Below are 21,185 nucleotides of genomic sequence, written 5' to 3' on the forward strand. Positions count from 1 at the left end.
CGGGGCAGACTGTAGCGACAGCCATTAAAGAGCAGTATCTGAGGCAGAGTTTATTAGCTGTAGCTTTGCTCGCCTTCAGAGCTTTCTCCTCAAAATGAATCCCGTAACGCCCTCTAGAAGCAAGGCGCAAGCAATACATCCGGTCGCACCAACCTGACTAAGCACTGAACGTGTGCTTTAACCGTTTGTCTTTGTGCCAGTGGCTCGTGGGCTCCGCTTGCGACAGCTACGGTTCTAAAATGCAACCTTGTGAGCAGAAGAGGCAGAGCTAGATCATTGCAACATCCCTTCGCTCCGTTGCAAACTGTTTTAGAAAGCAGTTCCCAGATTATTCGTCCCGTAGTGACTGCAAAAAAGACTATCGTGTATCTGCGAGCTGGTAACCTATAGAGCCACTAAGAGAGTGAGACGGGCAAGGCGTGCCTCTCCAACGGCCAGCCCCCAGCATGCGCTCCGTGCCTTCCGCTGCGCTATGGCTGCGCGCATGCTCCAGACGCCCAAGCCTTGTTCAAGGTAGGAAGCTGGTGCAGGAGGCGAGACGCCTGAAGCTCTTTTGTGCTGTTGTCACCCTGTCAGTGACGAAGAAGCGGGCCACGCCTCCTGGGGCTGCCGTACCGTAACAAACGGTTAAATGGGAACTGCTCTACCTGGCCACAGACGCTGGTAAAAGCTAGTGACCACTGGCAGCACGATCCTATGTACCAACGTGGTCGAAGTGTCTCGTCTAGCGGCTCTACCCCGACCGTAGGGCTCTGCGGTGGGCGCACCTTGAGGGAGTCGACGAGGTCCTCGACCAGAAAGAGGCTGCGCAGGCGCGCCACCACCTGGTCGGCGTGCTTGGCCAGGACGTCCGCCGCCTCGTGCACCTTCTCCTTGGGCACGCTCAGGTCCTTGTCCAGGTACTCCCTGGAGGAAGACGACAGGGGCTAAGGACACCTCTCCAGGGCACTAACCAGGGACTACCTATTCATTTCAAGCGGAAGCTGTGTTGCCACCGGGTGGCCGAAATTGGAAATGTGCCCAAGCGGAGATACCGCCGTGCATCGTCGGCCACGGTGCATGTTCAGAAGCATGGATTTCGAGCACGCAAGCCCAGTTCCGGCTGAGCTGGACCCTCCTTATTAAATACTTGTTTCTTCTTACTAAAGGTGGTTGTTTGACTCGCGGGACTGTCCCACATTGAGGGCTCGTGTCCCGCGTCCCACGAGAAATATCAAAATCTCCAAAATGTCCAGCATTTCACACTGTGGTAGAATTCACTATGCAACTCCTGGTGCTGCTGAACAACGGGGCACGGGGAAGCGTGGAGGTCGCTGGTAAATGCGCGAATCGCGATGGTACACCATTTTCTATCCAAGCACTGTGGGAAGCAACCGTCGTTCTTGCAGGAGAACTAACAGGCGTGCGCCGTTGTCTCTTCCCTAGGTGTCAAAATACCGCCAGAGAAAATTGCTCACCAAAACTTGAAAAATAAATTATTATAATTATTTTCACATTGTTCTGTGTGAATGCAAAAAAAAATTAATGCAAAAAGCTCCTTTTTTTTTTTTTTAGACGACCACACAGACCGAATAGGCTGCAACTCACAATGGTCAAAACCGAAAACATACAGTTTGAAATTTGTGTTGGTAAAAATGTTGGTAAAAATAAGAATTGACAGGAAACAAGAAGCCGTAAAAGATTTACCGCTTCTTTCCTTTTGATGCATTGAGTTCTGCTGCAGTCGATTTTATGTTTTCAACGTAGACACATTTATTAACATACGTGTCATTAAAACTTGAAATATATAACTGGGAGTGAAAATCATTTGAGCTTCTTTGTCGCAATACAATTTGCAGCTGTATAATATGCTTTGTTACAGGACAGGATATTAAATGTGTTAGCAGAGCCACATTTCGTGGCGCGTGTTAATAAATTTCCTCACATATTTATTTTTTCCACGATGCTTTTTAACCTGAGACAGGGGCAAGAAGGGAAAAAAATATTTCCTCCTTCTGCCCCAGTCTCTTTCGTGTTAAACTATTATGATAAACTTCAACCAGCTTGACTGCGCACTAAATTTTTTTTGCGGTTACCAGAGTCCAAAATATAACTGTTCTCTTGCTCGTGCTGAATGTGAACCTCAACGACTAAACGCAAGCCCCAGCCAAATGCTGCATCAGAAATAAAGTAGTCCCGAGTAATTTATGTTTGTTGATGAATAGGGATTCAGTAAGACAAGCAGAATAAAACGAGAGAAAAAAACAAGTTAGCTTTAGCGGTGCTTATGCCTAAAAGCGCCCGTGTGTGTGGCTCAAGAATCAGACGGTGTAGGAGGGATGAGGGCCTTTAGAACCTACCGCTTCATCTAAGGAAGGATATTTATCCAATCATGGAAATTCCAAACCGTGGTCGGAAAAATATTTTTACCAGAACACAAGATACGAGCGATTGATATGTAAATATGTCATTTGTTTCGGGTCGTTAGCTTGACAAAGTTAAAGAAATTTTAATGGGACCCTGTTGAAAAGAATTCAACTTGGGCGGGGATATCTATTGAATAAATTATGTAAAAATTTAGGAAACTATTTTAATCGCAGCATAGAAAATATGGTTGTTCATTATATGAGAATGCAAACAATTGCGCACAATACTTAATCTGAAAAGCTATGAAACAAGTATTGCCAGACATCTCCATTCCTTACAATTCAAAAAAGTACAGAAGATTTTATTACTGCCGGAAACAAACCTCAGAAAACACCCGCAAGACATTGGCACTACCGAAGAAGGTATAAAAAGAAACAAAGGCATTTGAAGTTTGTACGTGTCTACTGGAAGTTTGCGAGAGATTAGGAGTGCTCGAGTGTTTTTCACATTTACCGATTCCACCCGAGCGATATTTTCCAGACATCGGGAAAAGCCATTTTCTCAAGACCTAGTTTGGGTTCTCCATCTTTTTGTTTTACGGACGTTTTTTCTGAAGTTCATATACCGAAATGGTGAAGGACCAGATGTACTGAAGCTTTCTTTTACATCAATATGAACTGCACTACGAGAGGTCATACAGTAGCTGTAGTATGTCACAAGGTGTCAAGAACAGGGCTGGCAAGACATCAACTTGGCAGCAAGCTCCAGACAGAAGTACCCTAGGGAAGCTAAGGGCTGTGCCCACCAGCACGAGTAACGAATCCGCCGTGTGCGCACGTCATTCCTGGAGGACAGATGTGACTTTCTTCACTGTTGCACCCAGCTAAAGAGCCACGTCGTGCAGGCAGAGTTTAATGGCCCTTGTTACAAGCAGTTTCCAAGGGCAAGTCCAAATTTCCCCCAAAATCTCGACTGGTAAAAAGTTGTCCATTCCAAGACGAGTTTTTCAAAATTTAGGAGCTCAAAATCGAACCTCACACCCAAGCCGTAGGTGGGGACCAACTAGATTCTATCCTTGCCAACATCGAGAATCCATAAAATATCCAAAACATCTCTTCGTAAAAAAAAAAAAAAAAAAAAAAAAACACAAATAAAGATTAAAAGAGTGTGGTGGCCCAATTTACAGAAGCAAAACATTGATTAGCCACATCAAAACAGAATTTAAGCCGGTGCATTAGGTCTAAATGATATGGCCACCGTCACGTCTAGGGCTGGAATTCTACATCCCCGAATTTTTCCAGAGAGGAAGCTCTAATAGCCCCTTCCCGTGACAAAGAGCAAGAGCGTACAGAGCAGATTCCCGCGCCCCTCTCGGGATGCGAGCGATCTCTGCGGATATCGGGTCCCAGATCTGGAGTTGGTGGAACTCTAGTGGGACTCCGGCATAAATGGTCCCAAAGTAGCAACAAACCATGCCGTAGGAGCCGGAACGTCCCCGTCGGGCGACCCTGGCAGTTTAGCAGAAGCTCTGGCAGAAAGTATGAGCGAATAAGAGTGTCGTCGCAGCAACCCAACTTCTGACTGCAAAAGCTCTCGTGGACTGTCAAGCTGTGGAGCGCATACCTCGGCAAACTCACTCATGAACTCGCTCACTCACGCTCACTCACACTCACCGCGTGACTGTGAGTGGCTGTGAGCGAGTTCGTGAAGTTTGAAGAGTTCATGATGTGATTGTGAGTGACTTCGTGAACTCGGATCAGCTCATGATGTGATCGTGAGCGACTTCATGAGCGTGATGAGTTCATGACGAGACGGTGAGTGACTTCGTGAGCGTGATGAGTTCATGATGGGGTGGTGAATGACTTCGTGAGCGTGATGAGTTTGTGATGGGATTGTGAGTAGTATCGTGAGCGTGATGGGTTCGTGATCTGATGGGGAGTGAATCTGTGAACTCTAAAACATTCGTGATCGTGAGTGAGTTCATGAGTTCATTCAGACGCTGAAATGAGTTTGGCTGTTGGCGTTTCTTGCGAAAGTTGTGCGGCTTGACTTTGGAGAGCTGAGTAAAACGCCGCGAAAGGGGGGGGGGGGGGGGAGGGAGGGAGGGAGGGAGGGGAGGGATATTGATGGCAAGGGTGGTGCGGACCGCGTGGGTGGTGAAGTGTTTCTTTTTTTCTTTTTTTGTAAACGTGCGACTGTTGTGTTTGGTTGTGTTTTCATTGCGTTTCCGTGCTTGAGCAGATGGATGAGCTTGAGGGGGCGTCGCAGAAGCAAAGCTGCAGAGAGGTTTTTGTGTAGTCGGCTCGGCATGGATTACGGCGCCTTCCGCGCGTAAAAGAGGAGAGTCGTGGGCTGGGGAGGTGGCGTTCGCAGTGCAAGGAGCTGAAGTTTGTTTGCCAGCAATTTCATGGTGATTGATTGAAAGCACGTTTATTGTCGAGTTGTGTTCGCGCAGCCTTTGGAACGTTTGAAGTGCTGTGTGCATCACGCACATCGGGCTGGGCAAAAATCGGCGGTAGCGGGGCTTGTATACCTATAGAAATGGAGTCATCGAAGATAGCGGGCGAGAATATTTACTTCCACTGCCACAAGCTGGCAGGGGGGGGGGGGGGTGGCACTTGAAAGGTCGCGCTTACCGCAGTGTCTAGCGTTAGGTCCTGCGGAGCCCGAAATAAAAATTAAAGTTACGTCCGACCGAACACGAAATAAAAATTAAAATTACGTCCGACCGAATTCGAAATAAAGAGTGAACTTACGTCCGACGGAGCCCGAAAAAAAATTAAAGTTACGGTAAACGGATAGGTGGGCTAGTTGGTCGATGTTTAACTTGTGAAGGGCCTAAAAAACGAGGACACGAGGAAGACGAGATAGGACCAAGCGCTTTTAACCAATTAACGAATGCTGCATCGGACGTAACGTAGTAATAATTCACGATATGTTTTCGTTTACATCATGTATAGGCCATAAAGTGTAACATTCAATAAGGTTGCGTAGGTTACACAGGACATAACTTAAACTTTTATTTCCGTCTACTTTAATTTTTACTTTAACTTTAATTTTGATTTCGAATTCCGTCGGACGTAACTCGAAACCTTGGGGTAAAATGACTTTGGACGTAACTCTAATCTTTATTTTGGTTTCCGTCGGCAGTAAAGCTAGAAGCAAGGAACGCGGTGAACACGTTTCCAAGCACGTGTCCACGGATAAAACGATGTCCGCGCTCAACACCTGCTGCTATACTTCGTCTAACCTTAGCATGGACTACTGTTAACCGGGAATGCTAAAAGCGCGAGCTAGTTGCTTTGGATGAAACTTGGTCGTCTGCACGAGACGATCTGCAGGCTGATATTTATCGCACAGAAATGTTACATACTGTATTCTTTTAACGACACACTTGTGAACCTGATAATGGGTTCACAATCGTTTCCTAACTAACTCGCCTAGCTGTATTTTCTCCCTTCTAAAAAGCTATTGACAAAACGATATGTTTTATATGCTAGCATCGAACACTTTACTATCTTAAAAGTGGCATGAAACCGTTTTCGCCTGTTCCGGCTTCCGCGCAATTTGGGGTTGCTTTTTTTGCACGTGTCTTTTTTGCACAATCATGCCTTTATGTTTGATACACGTTGTACGATTTTAAGTAAGCTTTTTTTGTTGCGTCGTCGCTTGTGCGGCCATAAAAGTGCGATGGAAGCTACGGTGCTTAACGTTAGAGCTAAGACATCGCAAGCGAAATCTTATCATATTATTTGGGTTTTAATTCCCTTTACACATAGTACTTGCAATTTTCGATTGCAACATCACTCGTGCGGCAAGAAAATAATAATAATAAACCGTGAATGGCACTTAAAGTGCGTGCTGTCTTTATTGGCTTTATGCCACACGAGTACAAATATCATGCACAATCGCACAACGTAAGATCGGCTTAATTCGGAGACATTCCGAAAGATCCCCAGATGGTCGAAATTAATCCTCAACTCTCCGCTGGGGCGTACCAGAAGCCCTTCGTCAAACTCGTAAACGTCATTTTTTTATTTTTTTTTCTTTGAGACGCGTGATTGAGTTGTGCATTGGCAGCGCACGCGGACGAATGCAGTTCTCACATGAGCCAGAAGTACAAGCAGCGACACATACGCCTATATCCTTCGATAAATAACGATTCGTGATTCCTAAAAGTCGACAAACATCGTTCTTCAGACGTGCGAGAAACGTAAAGGCAGTACGTGCTAGAACGAAAACATTGTGGCTCGATCGATAGCTCATTCCAATACAATTCAGTGCTGCGCCGCCATTTGTTTCTAAGAGCCCGCGAAGCGTGTACCTGCTCATTGGCACTTTTGTTTTTTCGAATATAAGACATATGAAGCACATCAAGGGTTAAAGTGCCTCAATGTTGCTTGTGCGCTGCGCCAGCACAGCATCATTGAGGAACTCTATCCAAGGGCTTTAACCAGCACACTTACAAGCAGGGTGAAGAAAAAAAGGAGTTTATTTAAATCACATAATTTCTTGCTGCCTCAATTTGTATGAACCCTTTCCGCCAAATATTATTCTGAAAAACAGCATTTAATTTGATTTGGAGTTTCAGTCTTTCGGTACTTTTAATTTAAACGCATATGTGTGACTGATATTGAATAATCAAAAGGGAAGAATCATTTCTTGGCACGGCGAAGAAAAAAATAAATGGCCCACGTCTGAGGTGAGTACAAATCAGTCTATGAGGAAACAGCTTGAACATTAAACACTTACACGCAGACAGGAGAGGACATACACAGAGCTGACCATCAACTATTTAATACTTCTTCCTCCACCTCCTCTTCTGCGTAGTTCCTTCGAGCATTCCATGATTGCGAGATAGAATGCACTTTTTAGAATTTTTTTTAAAGAACAGAGCATAATAAGGAGTACATATATAAAAATAAATCACAGACGAAAGAAAAATACAAAAAATATACTACATAAACTAAAACTAAAAATTAAAAAAAAAAATCTGCAAATGCCCAAGCAAATTCCATACATTTCCACTTTCGAGTCACTGACATCAGTATCCCGTGGATGTTTTTTGAGCAAAGTTACTGGAGCAAGCTCAGTTTCACAGCTCCGCCTGCGACGTGGGCTCAGTGGCGGTCACGAGAACTAGCAGCGCTGCAGTCGAGTCTTGCTTCCGGATCGTCTAGCCCGCGAAGCTTCAATAGCAATACTCGAGCTTGAGCGAGTTGGCAATTCATACTAATACTTCACAGCGCAAGGAAACAGACGCACACAAAAATAAATTTCAAACACTCAAAGAACACTCACAATGCGCTGACTCTGATCTCTGTGGTGCGTTACACTTCCACTTCATCTTTTTTTTTTTTCTCTCTTTTTTTGCTAATATACACATGTAAGTGAAAAATAAAAGGAAGAAAAGAAAAAGAAAAGGAAGCTCTCAACGCGGTGGTAGTAGACGACGCGCGGGACCAGGAAGCAAGATCCGACTGCAGCGCCGCTAGTTTTCGTGACCGCCACCTGGGCCACTCGCCTTTGCAGGCGAGAATAGGGAGCTGCGAAACTGAGCTTGATTTAGTAACGTTGCTCACGAGTCAGTGGCCCTAGTGGCCCAAAGCCGCAACACACCGTAAAAATTTATTTTCTTTTCTGTGCAGCGTGATGGACGGACTGCTGACAGAGTGGAAAGGAATGTGTTGCAAAGCACTCGTACATCACTCGCCGTACTTCAGTTCTACTCACCTGCCACCCCCCCCCCCCCCCCCCCCCCGCTCCAAAAAAAAATAATAGAGGGATAGTCTACTCTCACCAGAAACGCGAGCAGACGACGCATTTCGAATTCCCGCTACTTCTAGCTCTGTCAGCGCAAGTGAAGAGATTAAAAATATCAGGAGAGGACTCTCCTCCACAAGATAATTGCTTGCGGAAGCTACGGGGCTGACGTCATGCTCTCTTTTAATCGTGTTTTCTCTTTTATAAAATATTGTGTTAAAAATTACTTATACTTTCAGTTGAAACATGACCCACTCTAAATTGGCCACTCCATGTCCGTTGTGACATGTCTTTCAACACAGTCAATTGCTCAGACTTCCCTATCTGCAACGATTTCCAAAAATATTACCGTCTTCCATTCCTACTTTTTTTCTATAAAATTAATTTTCTATGTTCCCACTACTGCTACAATTCAACACCGCTGAAAGCGTTTGCCATGCTGAGACTGCGAACACGTGCTCTAAATTGCCTGACCCTTTTTGATTGAGAAACCATGCTTTTGTTTTAAAACAAACAAACGAAAAAAAAAAGCTTTCTTGTAAGTCTTGTTATTTGGAGAGTGATAAAAAGCGTTCATTCTTTTTAATACAGTGATGAATTACAGGCGTAACAGAATACCGATGAACGAGAAATGTTTCCATAACGCTCCTTGTAACCTCAAATTTCAGTGGGCTCGCTCAGAGCGAAGTGGCGAAGCGAAAACGAATCTCCCTATTGTGTTATCTCGAGGTCGGCTTATTCTAGCTATATTTAGCGGATCACAAGCTCCACCCATCTGCCGAACTTTCTCAGCATATGGCTCGGATACATGGAGCTCTGTGCCGCCAGTTAGCGAAAACGGGCAAAAATGGGTCCCAGTTTCCCAAGACCACTTTAGAAAAAATAACGTTTGAAGAAGATAACGGTTAGTTACCTTGGTTCGGACCTCTAGCGCTGCCTTTTGGGGGAGAATGAGCGTTCAACAAAACGTAAAAAAGAAGATTGAGAGGGAGGGGGGGGGGGGGTGCGATTTGCTGTGTGTAAATATATATATATATATATATATATATATATATATATATATATATATATTAACATACTCCTTCATTCACAAAATTCGTTTCGTGATACTAAACAAGCCTGCGGATAGTCCGTACCGCGTAAAATTTCAACGCGTATAGTTTGCGGTCGGCCTGCACCCCAGAAACGACGTTCGATGGGCGGAAACAAGACGGCGGACAAGAGTTTCGGGTCTCGACTTTCGAGTCCGTAGCGCTTGCAACCATGCTGGCTGCAACACACGCTCCCTGCTAGTCCCGGAGCGGTTTTCCCCGTGGCATGGGGGGCCGGGGACAACAGGAAGTTGTCGTCCCCAATCTGGTTGACCTTGGGAAAGCGGGTTTCGCGCTCGGTGCAAATAAAAGGGGAAAAAAAAAACTTTCGGAGTTTTTTTTTTTTTATATATAGTTTTTTTAGTAGTGCTGTGGTGCCTGCGTGGCGTGGATGCCCCTTGCTCAATGTTAAAAACTAAAAAGGAAAACTGGGAACAAACAAAAACAAACCAAAACAAACATTAGAGCCGCAGGCGCCGGCCCGCTCGGCTGGCTCGGCTCGTAGCGAGGAGGCCCCTCGATGAGGGGATGCGAGACCGTGATTGTGAGCGTCAGGGTGGCCGTGATGTGAGTGGCTGGCCGTGAGTGTGAGCTCCTCATGAGTGTGAGTAGCCGTGATGGGGTCGTGAGTGGGGCCTCCTCTTCATGAGTGTGAGTAGCCGTGAAGGGGGCGACTCCAAGGGGCCGTGATGTGAGTGGCTGGCCGTGAGTGTGACCTCCTCATGACTGTGGGTAGCCGTGATGGGGTCATGAGTGGGACCTCCTCTTCATGAGTGTGAGTAGTCGTGATGGAGGCGACTCTGAGGGGCCGTGATGTGAGTGGCTGGCCGTGAGTGTGAGCTCCTCATGAGTGTGAGTAGCCGTGATGGGGGGTCGTGAGTGGGGCCTCCTCTTCATGAGTGTGAGTAGCCGTGAAGGGGGCGACTCTGAGGGGCCGTGATGTGAGTGACTGGCTGTGAGTGGGACCTCCTCGTGATTGTGAGTAACCATGATGGGGGCGAGTTTGAGGGGGCGTGATGTGATTGGCTATGAGTCTTTGGCACGGTTGAACTCTGTGATGTGAAGGGCTGTGACTTTTGAATGGCGGTGTACTTTGTGATGTGATTGCGAATGACTTTGATGGGCTGCCAATTTCGGTGATGTGATGGTGAGTCAGTGGGTCCTAAAATGCCGACCTATGGTGGAGCGACCTACAGCAGGACAGCCATTTGACGTATCCACCTTTACTTCATGATGTAGAAAACCCGAGACTGTAGTAAAAGCAGGGAAACTTGGTCGAAGAAGAAGGACAGGGGAAAAGAATGTCTTCCCCTGCCCTTCTTCTTCGACCAAGTTTCCCTGCTTTTACCACACTCTCGGGTTTTCTACATTATGATCAACATCCACCAGCTCGCCTGTGCACTCACTGTTTTTTCACCTTTACTTGCTGGGACAGTGAGACACTTGTACAATATTATCAGGTGTTAAGCACACTGGTCGAAGATGCATTCTATGCTTGCGGTCCCTTGGAAACAGAGAGACAGCAAGCCTGGAATAGAGACCGAAGGCTCACTTGAAGGGATGTCCCTCGGAGGACTTCTGCACGGCCTGGAGCACGTTGCGGTAGACCCGGAAGGCGATGGCCACCGTCAGGGCCCCCAGGGCCAGGTAGGCCACCACGCTGATCAGGGAGAAGCAGGTCAGCGACAGCAGCACCGCCAGCACCGCCCCAAACACCAGGCCGCTCTTCTTCACCTGGCGCCAGTAGATCAGCTCCTCCACTGCGAGAATGGACCGGCACGCTCAGGGCACGCTTGTGGCAGCGAGGCACGTTAAAGGCTGGTTCGTGTGCGTAGTGGGGCACAGAGTCGGAGCCAATTTTTTAATGCACTTCACCTTCTCCGTGCTGATGTTTCCTTGTCCAACCTTGCAATACCGTCAAGTAGTTCGCCGCAACAAGAGCAACGTCCAGAGATCGCGCGCTGGTGATTGAAGTGCTCTTGGGACCAAGAGCGCCATCTGTCTGCTGTTGCGGTGAGATCACTTAGTTCTAGAAAGGCGAGATCTACGGTATTCGGGCAAGCTCGGCGTTTTGACAGCGATATTTGCGCGCACCATCAAACATGTTGGCCTCAAACAAGAGTAGGCAACAAAAAATATGAGCACTGCAATGCACCCTCGCACAAGTCTCGTGTACGATACATAAAAGGGCGCCACTGAAATTCGCTATCGGTATATCGGCACTCTTAGAGCGCAAGTGCTACATCAATGCTTAAGCCAGCACCGTTTCCAGCAACGAATTAGCAGTGGCTTAGTGCAGGGCTGTATGTGTGAAGTGGCCTTAAAGGGACAATGAAAAGCTTTTCCTAGAGTTTTCAAAACCCAGTTGGCATGATTAAGATGCAATTAATGCAAAGGTGCAAGCGAGCTAGACAAGATTGGCACAATTATTATTGCACTCTTGACCAGCTTGCTTGCACCTTTGCATTAAGTGCATCCTAATCATAACCTTAAAAATGAAGGCCATTCACCCTTGTTGGTGTATGGCAGCTGATAGAACCTGTTTGCTCCACCAGCATCCAACCCCTGGTTACCTCAGTTGGTAGAGTGCTCCACTGGAAATGGAGAGGTCCCGGATTCGATGCCCGGACCAGGCGGATTCTTTCAGTCGCGCCCCAGTCACCTATAGCTGTGTTTGGAGATTTGTCTTTGTTCCCCTTCTGCAGGGATTATTATTGCCAGTTGGCATGCAGCTTCTAACTTTCATAATGGCTTGGCACTCTTAGTAGTACTTTCTATAGACTTTTTGACTCGGGAGAATAGTGTAAAACCCTTAGTGTTCGCAGGCCCTTAATTTTCACAAATTGAAAATTTTGCGAAATTTAAGGGCACGCCGAAGTTTATATTTTTTAAGATTTTCAATTCAGGCGTCTAAAGTCCCGAAATTTGGTGGCCATGATTATGTCCTCCATGACTGATTCACGAAAAGTAGGGGCCGCGAAAATAAAGGGTTTTACAGTAGTGAAAACCTCCAGTCTATTATTGAATTTTTTTGCGAATGTAACTAAAGATGCAAAACTTCCGTTATTAATGAGTACAAACTTTTAATGTATGTGGTCACCATATGACGATTGTTTCTCCTCTCAAAATTTGACAAGCCAATTCAGACAGCAAGTCATCTGCTTCTTGCGCAGGAGTTACGGTGACGTCAACGATGCCGAGCTCGGATTGGCTCTAATTGAAAGGATAGTGGGTAGACCTCAATGCTAGATGCCTTGAGGCATACCCACTATTTTGTCCAATCAGCCAATAAGAACTTGGCATTCCGACGTGATCATAACCTCTGAGCAAGCAGCAGACAAACTTGCGCTCAGCATAGAAACTGACCAGTCAAACAGAACAGCCTCTGCTGCACGTCTTCCAATGCAAAATTTGAATTTAAAACATTGCTCTTCAGTTTCAGCATATTTTTGTTCAAAACTTTAAAGGGCGGTGCAACAATATTCCATTGGAATGTTTTGCACTTTACACGAGCTTACTGGCACTAGTGGGACTCGAGGATACTCGCACGCAATGTCACCGTCCAAGAAACTCCTTTGCTGCGGTGTAATTTCAAGGACAAAAGTAATCATTTTCATTCAATCTGTCCTTTGCAAATTTTGATGACGTAACGTGGGGATCGCAGTACACCCCAATTACGATATTTGAATGCGGTTCATAGATTGGACCCGAGCATTGCGTGGGCACTCGATTTGGGCTCGTGATAATTACTAGCTCGAGAAGCATTCGGGTAGTGGCACGTATCCAACTGCTGCAACGACGACAATAGCCGAGCCATAACAATGTCTGGAACTCAGCGCGTGTCCTGTGCTTTGCCAACCCCAGCGCGTGGCTATGATCAACATTGGCGGCATATAATCGGCTCCAGATCACGTGGCCGCTTGTTCTGGCTGCGAGTTGAGGGGGTGAATTCTTTATTTTTTTTTCTGGGACTTCTGTTGCGTGGGGTGAAAAACAAATGCGTGTTTCATAGGTCATTAACGTCAGAAATCCATTCTAAGCGGTATTTGTGCAAAGTACAAAAATTGTTACATCGCCCCTTTAAGAAACGCCAAAGCAGGGAGTACGGCATCATATCCCACACACGCGGCTGCCTCCATAAGCTCTGTCACAAGTTGTCCCAAGCCTGCCTACCCTCATTAGATAGAGGCTGTTCTCGCAACGAGCAGTGTTGCAGAGGTCGACCCTCGGAGCCCAGGTGAGGTTGTCCCAGGGTCGCTCCACTTGCAAGAGGAAACCAGCAAGGCGACCCAGATACAACGCGGGTGGTAAAAGGAAACACCCCCCTTTCCCACCAAACCAACTGTGCACATGCGCCCCCCCCCCCCCCTCTCCCCCGAAAAAAAAACAAAAAAACTCTCACACCATTTAATACAATAAACAAAGCAGATCCAGTCAGTCTAAGTAGGCTATCCAAACATTCCGAAGCAAAGCTGTTAACCACTTCATCTGACAAACGCACTTGAACCAGCTGCGTCGTTTGCCAAAATCAAAGAAAAGGCGTTGCAGCTCCCACTTGCATAGCCAAATATAACGGTAACCCGGCGATAAAAACCGAAGAAAAAAAAAAAAAGTTAGCGTTTAAAAAATTTGCTTGGTCGGCTAGACTGAGGGCACAGCGAGCCAACGCACCGAGCCGACTGACCACATCACCTCCAACGTGGCACACGTGCAGCGTCTGCTAGGTGCCTTTCACGCATTCTTCACAGAGTTGCCGCCTTCGAGAAACGCGACCGGGAAATAAGCCGCAAATAACGCAATGGGCAGAACGGGGAAAAAGTACGGGTCAAACTGCACGCGGAGGGGCTGCGAACGGCTGACCCGCGACCATAAGGGAGGCGCTCAAAACGCTTCCATCGATTCCGAGCAGCTCCACAGCGGCCAGCGCCTCGCACGAAAAAGAAAAAAAGAACCACTACACATGCGGACGGATATACAAATCGATATTTTCGTCGAAAGTGCATCCGAACCTTCGGACAGCTTTCGTCTCCGAAAGGGCCAGACGTCAAAACAATCTTCGTGGGGGATACTGCGCTCGCTCGAGTTGCAAACTCGAACACTTTCGCTAGAAGAGGGGAGCAGTGTTGATCTTACGCAGTGACTCGTCCATCTTTTCCACGGCGGCGGGCGTCTCGGAAGACGCGGCTACATCGCGTTTCCGTCCCATGTTGCTGTTTTCTCGGGCGGCCTCCCTAGGCGACGACGTTCTCTTCTGCACACGCGAGGAGCGACTGACGGACGAACGGCAGCCAACCTTGAACGCTCCCTTTTAGGCCTAACCGCCCGCTAAAAGCGACGGAGAAAAACAAGACTGCCTCGGCAGGCGGGCAGCCTCCTCCTCTCACCTTGTGGCACGGTGAAAAGACGTTTGAAGATGCAGCCGCACGCCGCCGGAGGCTGCTGGTCCGCTTTTCCAGCGCCGCTGCTGCTATCCGCCTCCATTCCGCGCAGTTGGCCCGAATAATCGCCCAAAATCGCTCACATCGGCCGAAGCCCCACGAACGCTCGCTACCACCGCACGCACACGGCCGCTTTCGACTACGACGACCGCCGCCGCTGGAGAGGGCAGAACCGGCGGACGCGCATGCGTGACGAGGGGGAATCCCTGCCGCTTTTTTTCCGCTTGGAAACTGGGGGGGCAATGCGGTGGCCAAGACTCCGACGGCCTTTAGTCAGGCGTCCCCGAGCACAAACATCAGCATGAGCAGTCTTGCCCGAAAGAAGCGGAGGGGCAGCGCCTGACGCCAACAGCCAGGACAAAGCACCCGAACGCACGAGCACGGCGACAAACGGACGGTTGCTACGGTAGCAGACGACGGGTCGCTCGTACAATATTCTCGGGGGTGGAGACTGATGGTGCGGTATCTACTCCCGACTGCAAAAATAGACCTCTTATCTATTTCTAGTCGCAGATAAAGGAGAAACGGTCAAACTTTAACGATTCTGTCTGTGAAGGGGAAAGATTCGCGGAACGAAATTATTCCGCAACGCCCCTTTGCCACGAGCTGACCGCATCCCATTTGCAGCGTGAAATGTCCACGGCGAATCGGCGTACAGGCACGGATTAACCGTATCGCTCAAAGGGCACGGCGAGCGTAGTCGGGGTACGCGAGTTAGAACGCGTTAAACAACACAATAAGTTGAAGTTGTTGAAACGCGACAGCATTTTGACCTGTCTTGTACTGCGTAATATCACATTCAACACGAATTCACAATTTTCTAATAGAACTGCCTACTTCCCGCGGACGGACCATAGAGTTATTATAATGTACGCTAGAGGTTCAACTGGCGCTAGTGTCTATGCGACTTCCGTGACGCAAATTGAAGCAGACAGCAACCAGTCTACTTTTGCGGTGCTCCTGTGCATTGCTATGGGAAAACGCGCGTGCATTTTGCCTCTTCGCCAGAAAATAACATGGAACACTTTGGTTATTTCGGTCGTACCGTATAGTATGTGTCTTAATTAACATTGTAAAAGTGTAATTGCTTTAGTTAGCGCATTTTTCTTCATCAGTGAGCGATGTTTAACTTCGCTGCATTTCAGTCCCAAACGTGTGTTCCGCAGCAAGTGTATAAAAACAAGCGACGATTCAAAGCAAAATTACGATCGAAACGAATATAATGTGTGTTCAAGGCTCGCCAGCATTCCAGTGACGCTTGTATATTGGTAATATGCCAGTCCTGTCACCATATGAAAATGATCCCGTCGTGCATGAGCGGATAAAAACCTTCAACGTAGAGAATAAAGTCAATGGGATATGAAAGGTGTCTCTTCGTATTGTTTTCTTTGCCGGACAGCTTTTATCACGGACTTGTTCTCAAAGATGTTTAGCGCGCGGGTGATATTTTGAACGTAGAACACGCAGCTCCGCTCTGGACACAAAGATTAAAGCGGTACTCACTTATTTAAAATCGGAATAGATTACGTGGCCTTCAATTTATTTGGATCGTACATGCACTGCGCGTTACTGATCCGGTGTTGCTGCGTAGTTCTCGCCGCCGCTCTTCATTTTCCAGATGTCGTCCGTTCGTTTGGCATGTATATCCCCCATGCTGGAAATCACCGACGCCGCGTTCGCACTAACAGTGTCCGACAGTGCACATAAATACACGTACGAAGCCATTTTAACACCGTTTTTAGTGCGATGAATTCGAGAGAAAAACGCCGTAACTGACCAATTCTTTCGTCGGCCTGACTGAGAAATGTTCCAAACTACCTGGTACGTACGAATTATTTGGGATATTTGCTCTTATGATCGAGCGCAGGGAGAAAATGCACTCACTTTTTCCCATAGAAATGCATTACCGGAAGTCAATTTTCGACTGGTTGCTGTCTGCTTCAATTTGCGGATTTGCGTCAGCACACTAGCGCCACTTGAACCTCTAGCGTACATTATAATAACTCTATGGGACGGACCACCCGCGATCAAACAACTTTAGCATGTAGACTGAAACCTGAGACTGGGTTGAAAAACGGAAACTCGTGAAGGAAGAAAAAGGGACAGACAACGTTGTTGAGACGTTGTCTGTCCCCTTTTGTTCCTCCTTCAGGACTTGCGGTATTTCAAACCACAATCACAGGTTTCAATCATGTGTAAGTTTCACCAGCTCGCCTGTACTTTAGCCGCTGTTTCATTAGACAACTTTTGTCGTAGCTTAACAAGACATAACAGGACCCTTGGTAACTGTATTATTTGCCGTTCCAAAGCTAATATATCGTGTCACCTTTGTTTCATCTATTACCCCCCCCCCCCCAACGCATAATTGAACCAGGCATATAATGTAAGAGTACGTGCCGCCTGCTACACCGATCGACGGACGCGAAAGTGCGAATTCGTACAAAAAAAAAAGATAAAAAAAAGCCAGAACAGGGTTAAAATAGACGAAGGACATAGAGCACACATGCGGCGCTGGAACTGTGTCCTTGGTCTATGTTATTGCTGTTGTGCCTTTTATCCTATTAACGTGCATTTGAAGCTTACCGGCTGGATGCAGGCATGCTGGATTCCACCAGCCTCCTGTAAAGAAGCAAGTTAGTGATGCAGCGGATTAGTACAGCCACACATCAACCACGCAAGCTTTATTAGTACTGCAATCAAGCTGACCGCGAGGCAGGCTCTCACACTTGTTTTGGGGCCAGTTACGCCAATAAAACAGTAAAAAGAAAATACAATAAAAGACAAGCCCACACACTGGAAGTGGGCCCCTGACCTAGCTCCAGAAGGAAAAGCTTATACGACCAACCCACCGCGGCCCCTTACGACAAGGTCAATGTCAACTGCTCGCCCTAGTAGCTTCGAGGAAATAAAAACAACAAAGTAAAGGTACAAAAAAAAAAAATGTGGGACTGCTATAGCCACGCAGAGGGCATGGTATCCTTGCGTAGGACCGCCATCGCAGCCCGCTTGATGTTGCATTGCCTTGGACCACGAACAGAAGCAGACGACGTGAGCGTGGTCAGTTGGAATGCGTCCCCAAGTAATGTGGCTGTGTAACTGCTGGGATTCGAACCTAGTACCAGCGGCCCTCAACGAAGCTCCTCAAAGGAAGGCTGTTGCGCTTGCCGTATCGCTACGAGCGCACAGCAGCATGCAGCATGCAAAGGGAAGCGCTCTATCGGATCAGCCATTAATACATCTCTGGCTGCACATACGAGACATCTGTGCCGCTTGGGCAACCGACCAACTAATCATGCGTGAGCGTGAGCAATTCATGCGGTTTGAGACGACGCAATGTCCGCATTACGGGCACGCGTCCGTGCACAACAAAGATTTGGCGTAACACACAAAAAGGTTATTCAACGCCCTTGCCACTCACAGAACCGTTCATTCACCTCCGTCCGAGGGAAGACGAAGGGCAAAAACGTCGTTTTTCTTTACGTCGACTGTGGTCTATTTGTTTCTTATTTTGTGTCTCGCGTTTACGTCGACTTTCGTTCTTCGTTCTCCACGCGAGGAAGACGGGCGGGCGGGTCGCTGCCGGAACGAAGAAAGGCAACAAAAGCGACCTTGCTGACTTCCAAGCAAATTCTACAGCAGCGCAGAGGTAGTAAGATTTATCGCAAACGAGAAATGGGCATTGCGGCAGTAACGACCTCGCGTGGGGAGCCGACTATGAACGCAAGTCAAAGAAAGCGACGTCGAAGCGTTGCGCGTTGCCAGCCTCAAAATCCGTTTGCGCAACACAGCGTCCCGACGGTCGCCAAAGCCGGCCAAACAATCGGTGGGTGTGACCACGACCGTCTGACTCACCTGTGAAGCAGCAGCCCACTTTTTCGCCCGTGGTGGACGACGCTTTCTCGGCCTCCATCTCGACTTTAGGCCTAGCCCGGGGCTCAACGGCGGGTTCCCTGCTTTGGTCCGGTCTGGGCGGCGGCTTCTTTTTGGCAGCTTCTAAATCGGGTGCGGCTTCTTCGGCTGGCGGCGGCGCTGGAGCGACCTTGTCCACCGACGGAGCGCTGGGCTGCGGCGCGCTGTCACCACCGAGGAAGTCGGCCAGGGAGGAAGTGCCGTCCAAGTCGCGTGCCACCGCCGGCTTCGACGATGCGCTGCTGGGTCCCACTGGCGGAGGACTCGCGCTGCCGCTGCTATCGGGGGTCGGGGTACGGTCCCTGGACCGCTCCGGCGGGGCCGGCGCGGTCGGCCGTTGGAGCCCCGATAAGAGATCGGACGCTTGGTCGTAATCCTCGTCGTCCAGCAAGGAGCGTGGGCTCGCGTGCTCGGCGGTCGCCTTGGCGTCACCGGCACCGACTCGCGACGCCCTGACCACGTCCTGCTGGTCGCCCAGGGCTAGGTTGTCGTCGCTGAGGAAGTCCATCTCGGCCCGTGCGGGAGAAGCTCTGCCGAGTTCCGCAGTCGCCGCCTCAATGACGGCTCACTCCTCTCCTAGCGCCGCACTCGGCCACTCGGCCGTGACTCACGCCGGCGCCGCTTTTGTTTTTTGCCGCCTTCGGTGAGGGTCACGTGGGAACTGGCGAAGCGAGGCTCGGGTTTTCTCGGGGTTCTAGGTTCTAGTTCCAAGGTTCGTCTAGGAGGCCCTGCCCGTACGCCGACGATTTCGGTAGAAGACGATCGGCCTCGGATAAGGGGGGAGGGGAGGGGAGGGAGGGGGCGTTGGGGGGGGGGGGGCTGGCTTACGCGCGCGCGCGCGGAGGAGAACCGGGAGAACTATGGCCGCTATGGCTATGCGCTACCCGCCGTGAGCTCACGCTGAGGGCGTGTCCCCCGCCTATTTTCTCCGATCCCGAATATCCCTACTTTTCTTATTTTCTTTACGCGGCAGGGGAAAAAAAAAGAAAAAGGCAATCAAATCAACCATGTTGAATTGACCTTTTTCGGAGAATTTTGTGCGCATGCCCGAACTAGAGGTGAGAGTGGGAAAGGGAAAGGCGCCATCTTTGCGGGCTCTCGTCGCACGCTGCCTGGCTTCGCTCGCATTGCTAGGCGCGTCTGTCCGGCACTGTTGCGATGCCTCTGCGCGGCTGTTGGATGTACAAACATAAAAAAAAAACACGCCGAACGTGAGCTTCTTTAGATTCCCGAAAGCTACCGCGCACCTCAAGAAGAAAGAAAAATGGATTCAAGCGCTGCGACGCCAGAACTCTGACGGGACGCCTTGGCAGCTATCTGCGAACTCGCGTGTTTGCGGTGTCCACTTCATTGGAGGTTAGTTCAATCATATTTGTTTGAGCTCAGGAGATTCCCGTTATACTCCGTGCAAGCTAGTCATTCCCGACACCTGTCTCCACACCGAGTTTGCTTGCACGGTACAGCAGGGCAGCAAAGAGGCGGGACGTCAAGCCGTTGTCACGAAAAACAGACCTTTACACTGTCGCATAGTGTAAGAGCAGGCCAGCTATGTGCTGGCATGTTCAGCTCAACCTGCAAAATTTATATTTACGCTTGAAACTCATTAAAATATTGAATAAAAAAATGCCCTGCTACAGAATTTTATATCAACACGTCATCTAGTTCGATAAGTAGATCGATGACAGCTTGGCCCTTTTTAGTTGCATGCTGAAGTACCACGAAAAAGACGAAAACGAAAAATATCGTTTTTTTTTTTTTGTTTTTTTGTTTAGATAACTTATCGCGTCACGCATAAAATATGATCAAAGGACTGGCACACACGGATCTCGATACAAATGCGCCGAAAGGATAGCGACTATGGGGCTCACGCCTTACAAATATTGACACATTTTGTAATCCTTAAGACACATTATTACCTCGCCACGAGTTTTACCGGAGAAATAAAATAACCCTGGTAACGGCAGTCGCAAGACGCTTGAACGATATCGGCGCTCTTGAAAAGCGATATCAGTTGCCTGTAATGTCCCGGTTTCATAGACGGTGCGGTGCACACGTGCTCCTTACGAGGTGAACCGTGTGGTCGGGATCAAAGTTGTTCACCATGACCTTCTTGACGTAAGCTTCTTCTTTGAAGGCCCATCCTTTCCGGAGTTGTCTGCAGTCCTTCGCGAAGTACCAACCGACGCACGCTGTGTTGACGACCGGTACCGATGCAGCATCGGCACTCCATCCGTCTTGAAAAGCGTACAGACGGATAAAGTCGGCAGTGTCGAAGACGGTTGCTCTACTCGATCCTCTGGGATCGTCATCAGCCATTTGTAAAGAACGACAGCCCGAAAACAGCGAGAAAAACTTTCTACAACAAACGCCCCAAAACGATCGCGTCGAGGAAGCGGACGGGTTGACGGGAGGACGGACTGAGCCCGCAAACGTTTTGAATTATCTCCGCGAGGGTGCGCCACGGTCGCTTCTACGAACTCTGAAAAAGGTCAATTAACCTGAGACGGGTAGAGAAGAAACATCAAAACGTAGAAGGGACAGAAAATAGACAGAATCCTGTCTATTTCTGTCCCTTATAGGTTTTGATGTTTCTTCTCGACCCCAGTCTCAGGTTAATCAACATGATTAATATTCACCA

At 48.4% G+C, this 21,185-nt stretch overlaps 1 protein-coding gene across 2 annotated transcripts in view; it reads right to left on the bottom strand.

Annotated features, from left to right (window-relative positions):
• LOC8029737 (reticulon-3) overlaps nucleotides 1-19,505 on the bottom strand; it is a 41,134-nt gene extending 21,629 nt beyond the window's left edge. Inside the window, exons 1-4 of one of the 2 annotated variants that reach the window (XM_029985457.3) lie at nucleotides 18,491-19,505; nucleotides 17,222-17,257; nucleotides 10,753-10,960; nucleotides 768-906 (exon numbers count right to left, since the gene is read on the bottom strand). In XM_029985457.3, the coding sequence (XP_029841317.2) occupies nucleotides 768-906; nucleotides 10,753-10,960; nucleotides 17,222-17,257; nucleotides 18,491-19,055 (948 nt within the window). In that variant the 5' untranslated portion in view covers nucleotides 19,056-19,505. The remainder of the gene's footprint in view (nucleotides 1-767; nucleotides 907-10,752; nucleotides 10,961-17,221; nucleotides 17,258-18,490) is intronic. The other variant, XM_029985458.3, reaches the window with a different exon arrangement.
• Nucleotides 19,506-21,185: the final 1,680 nt, after the last annotated feature.

Source organism: Ixodes scapularis, unplaced genomic scaffold (assembly GCF_016920785.2).
Source record: "Ixodes scapularis isolate PalLabHiFi unplaced genomic scaffold, ASM1692078v2 PGA_scaffold10__122_contigs__length_95168666, whole genome shotgun sequence".
Lineage (NCBI taxonomy): Eukaryota > Metazoa > Arthropoda > Arachnida > Ixodida > Ixodidae > Ixodes > Ixodes scapularis.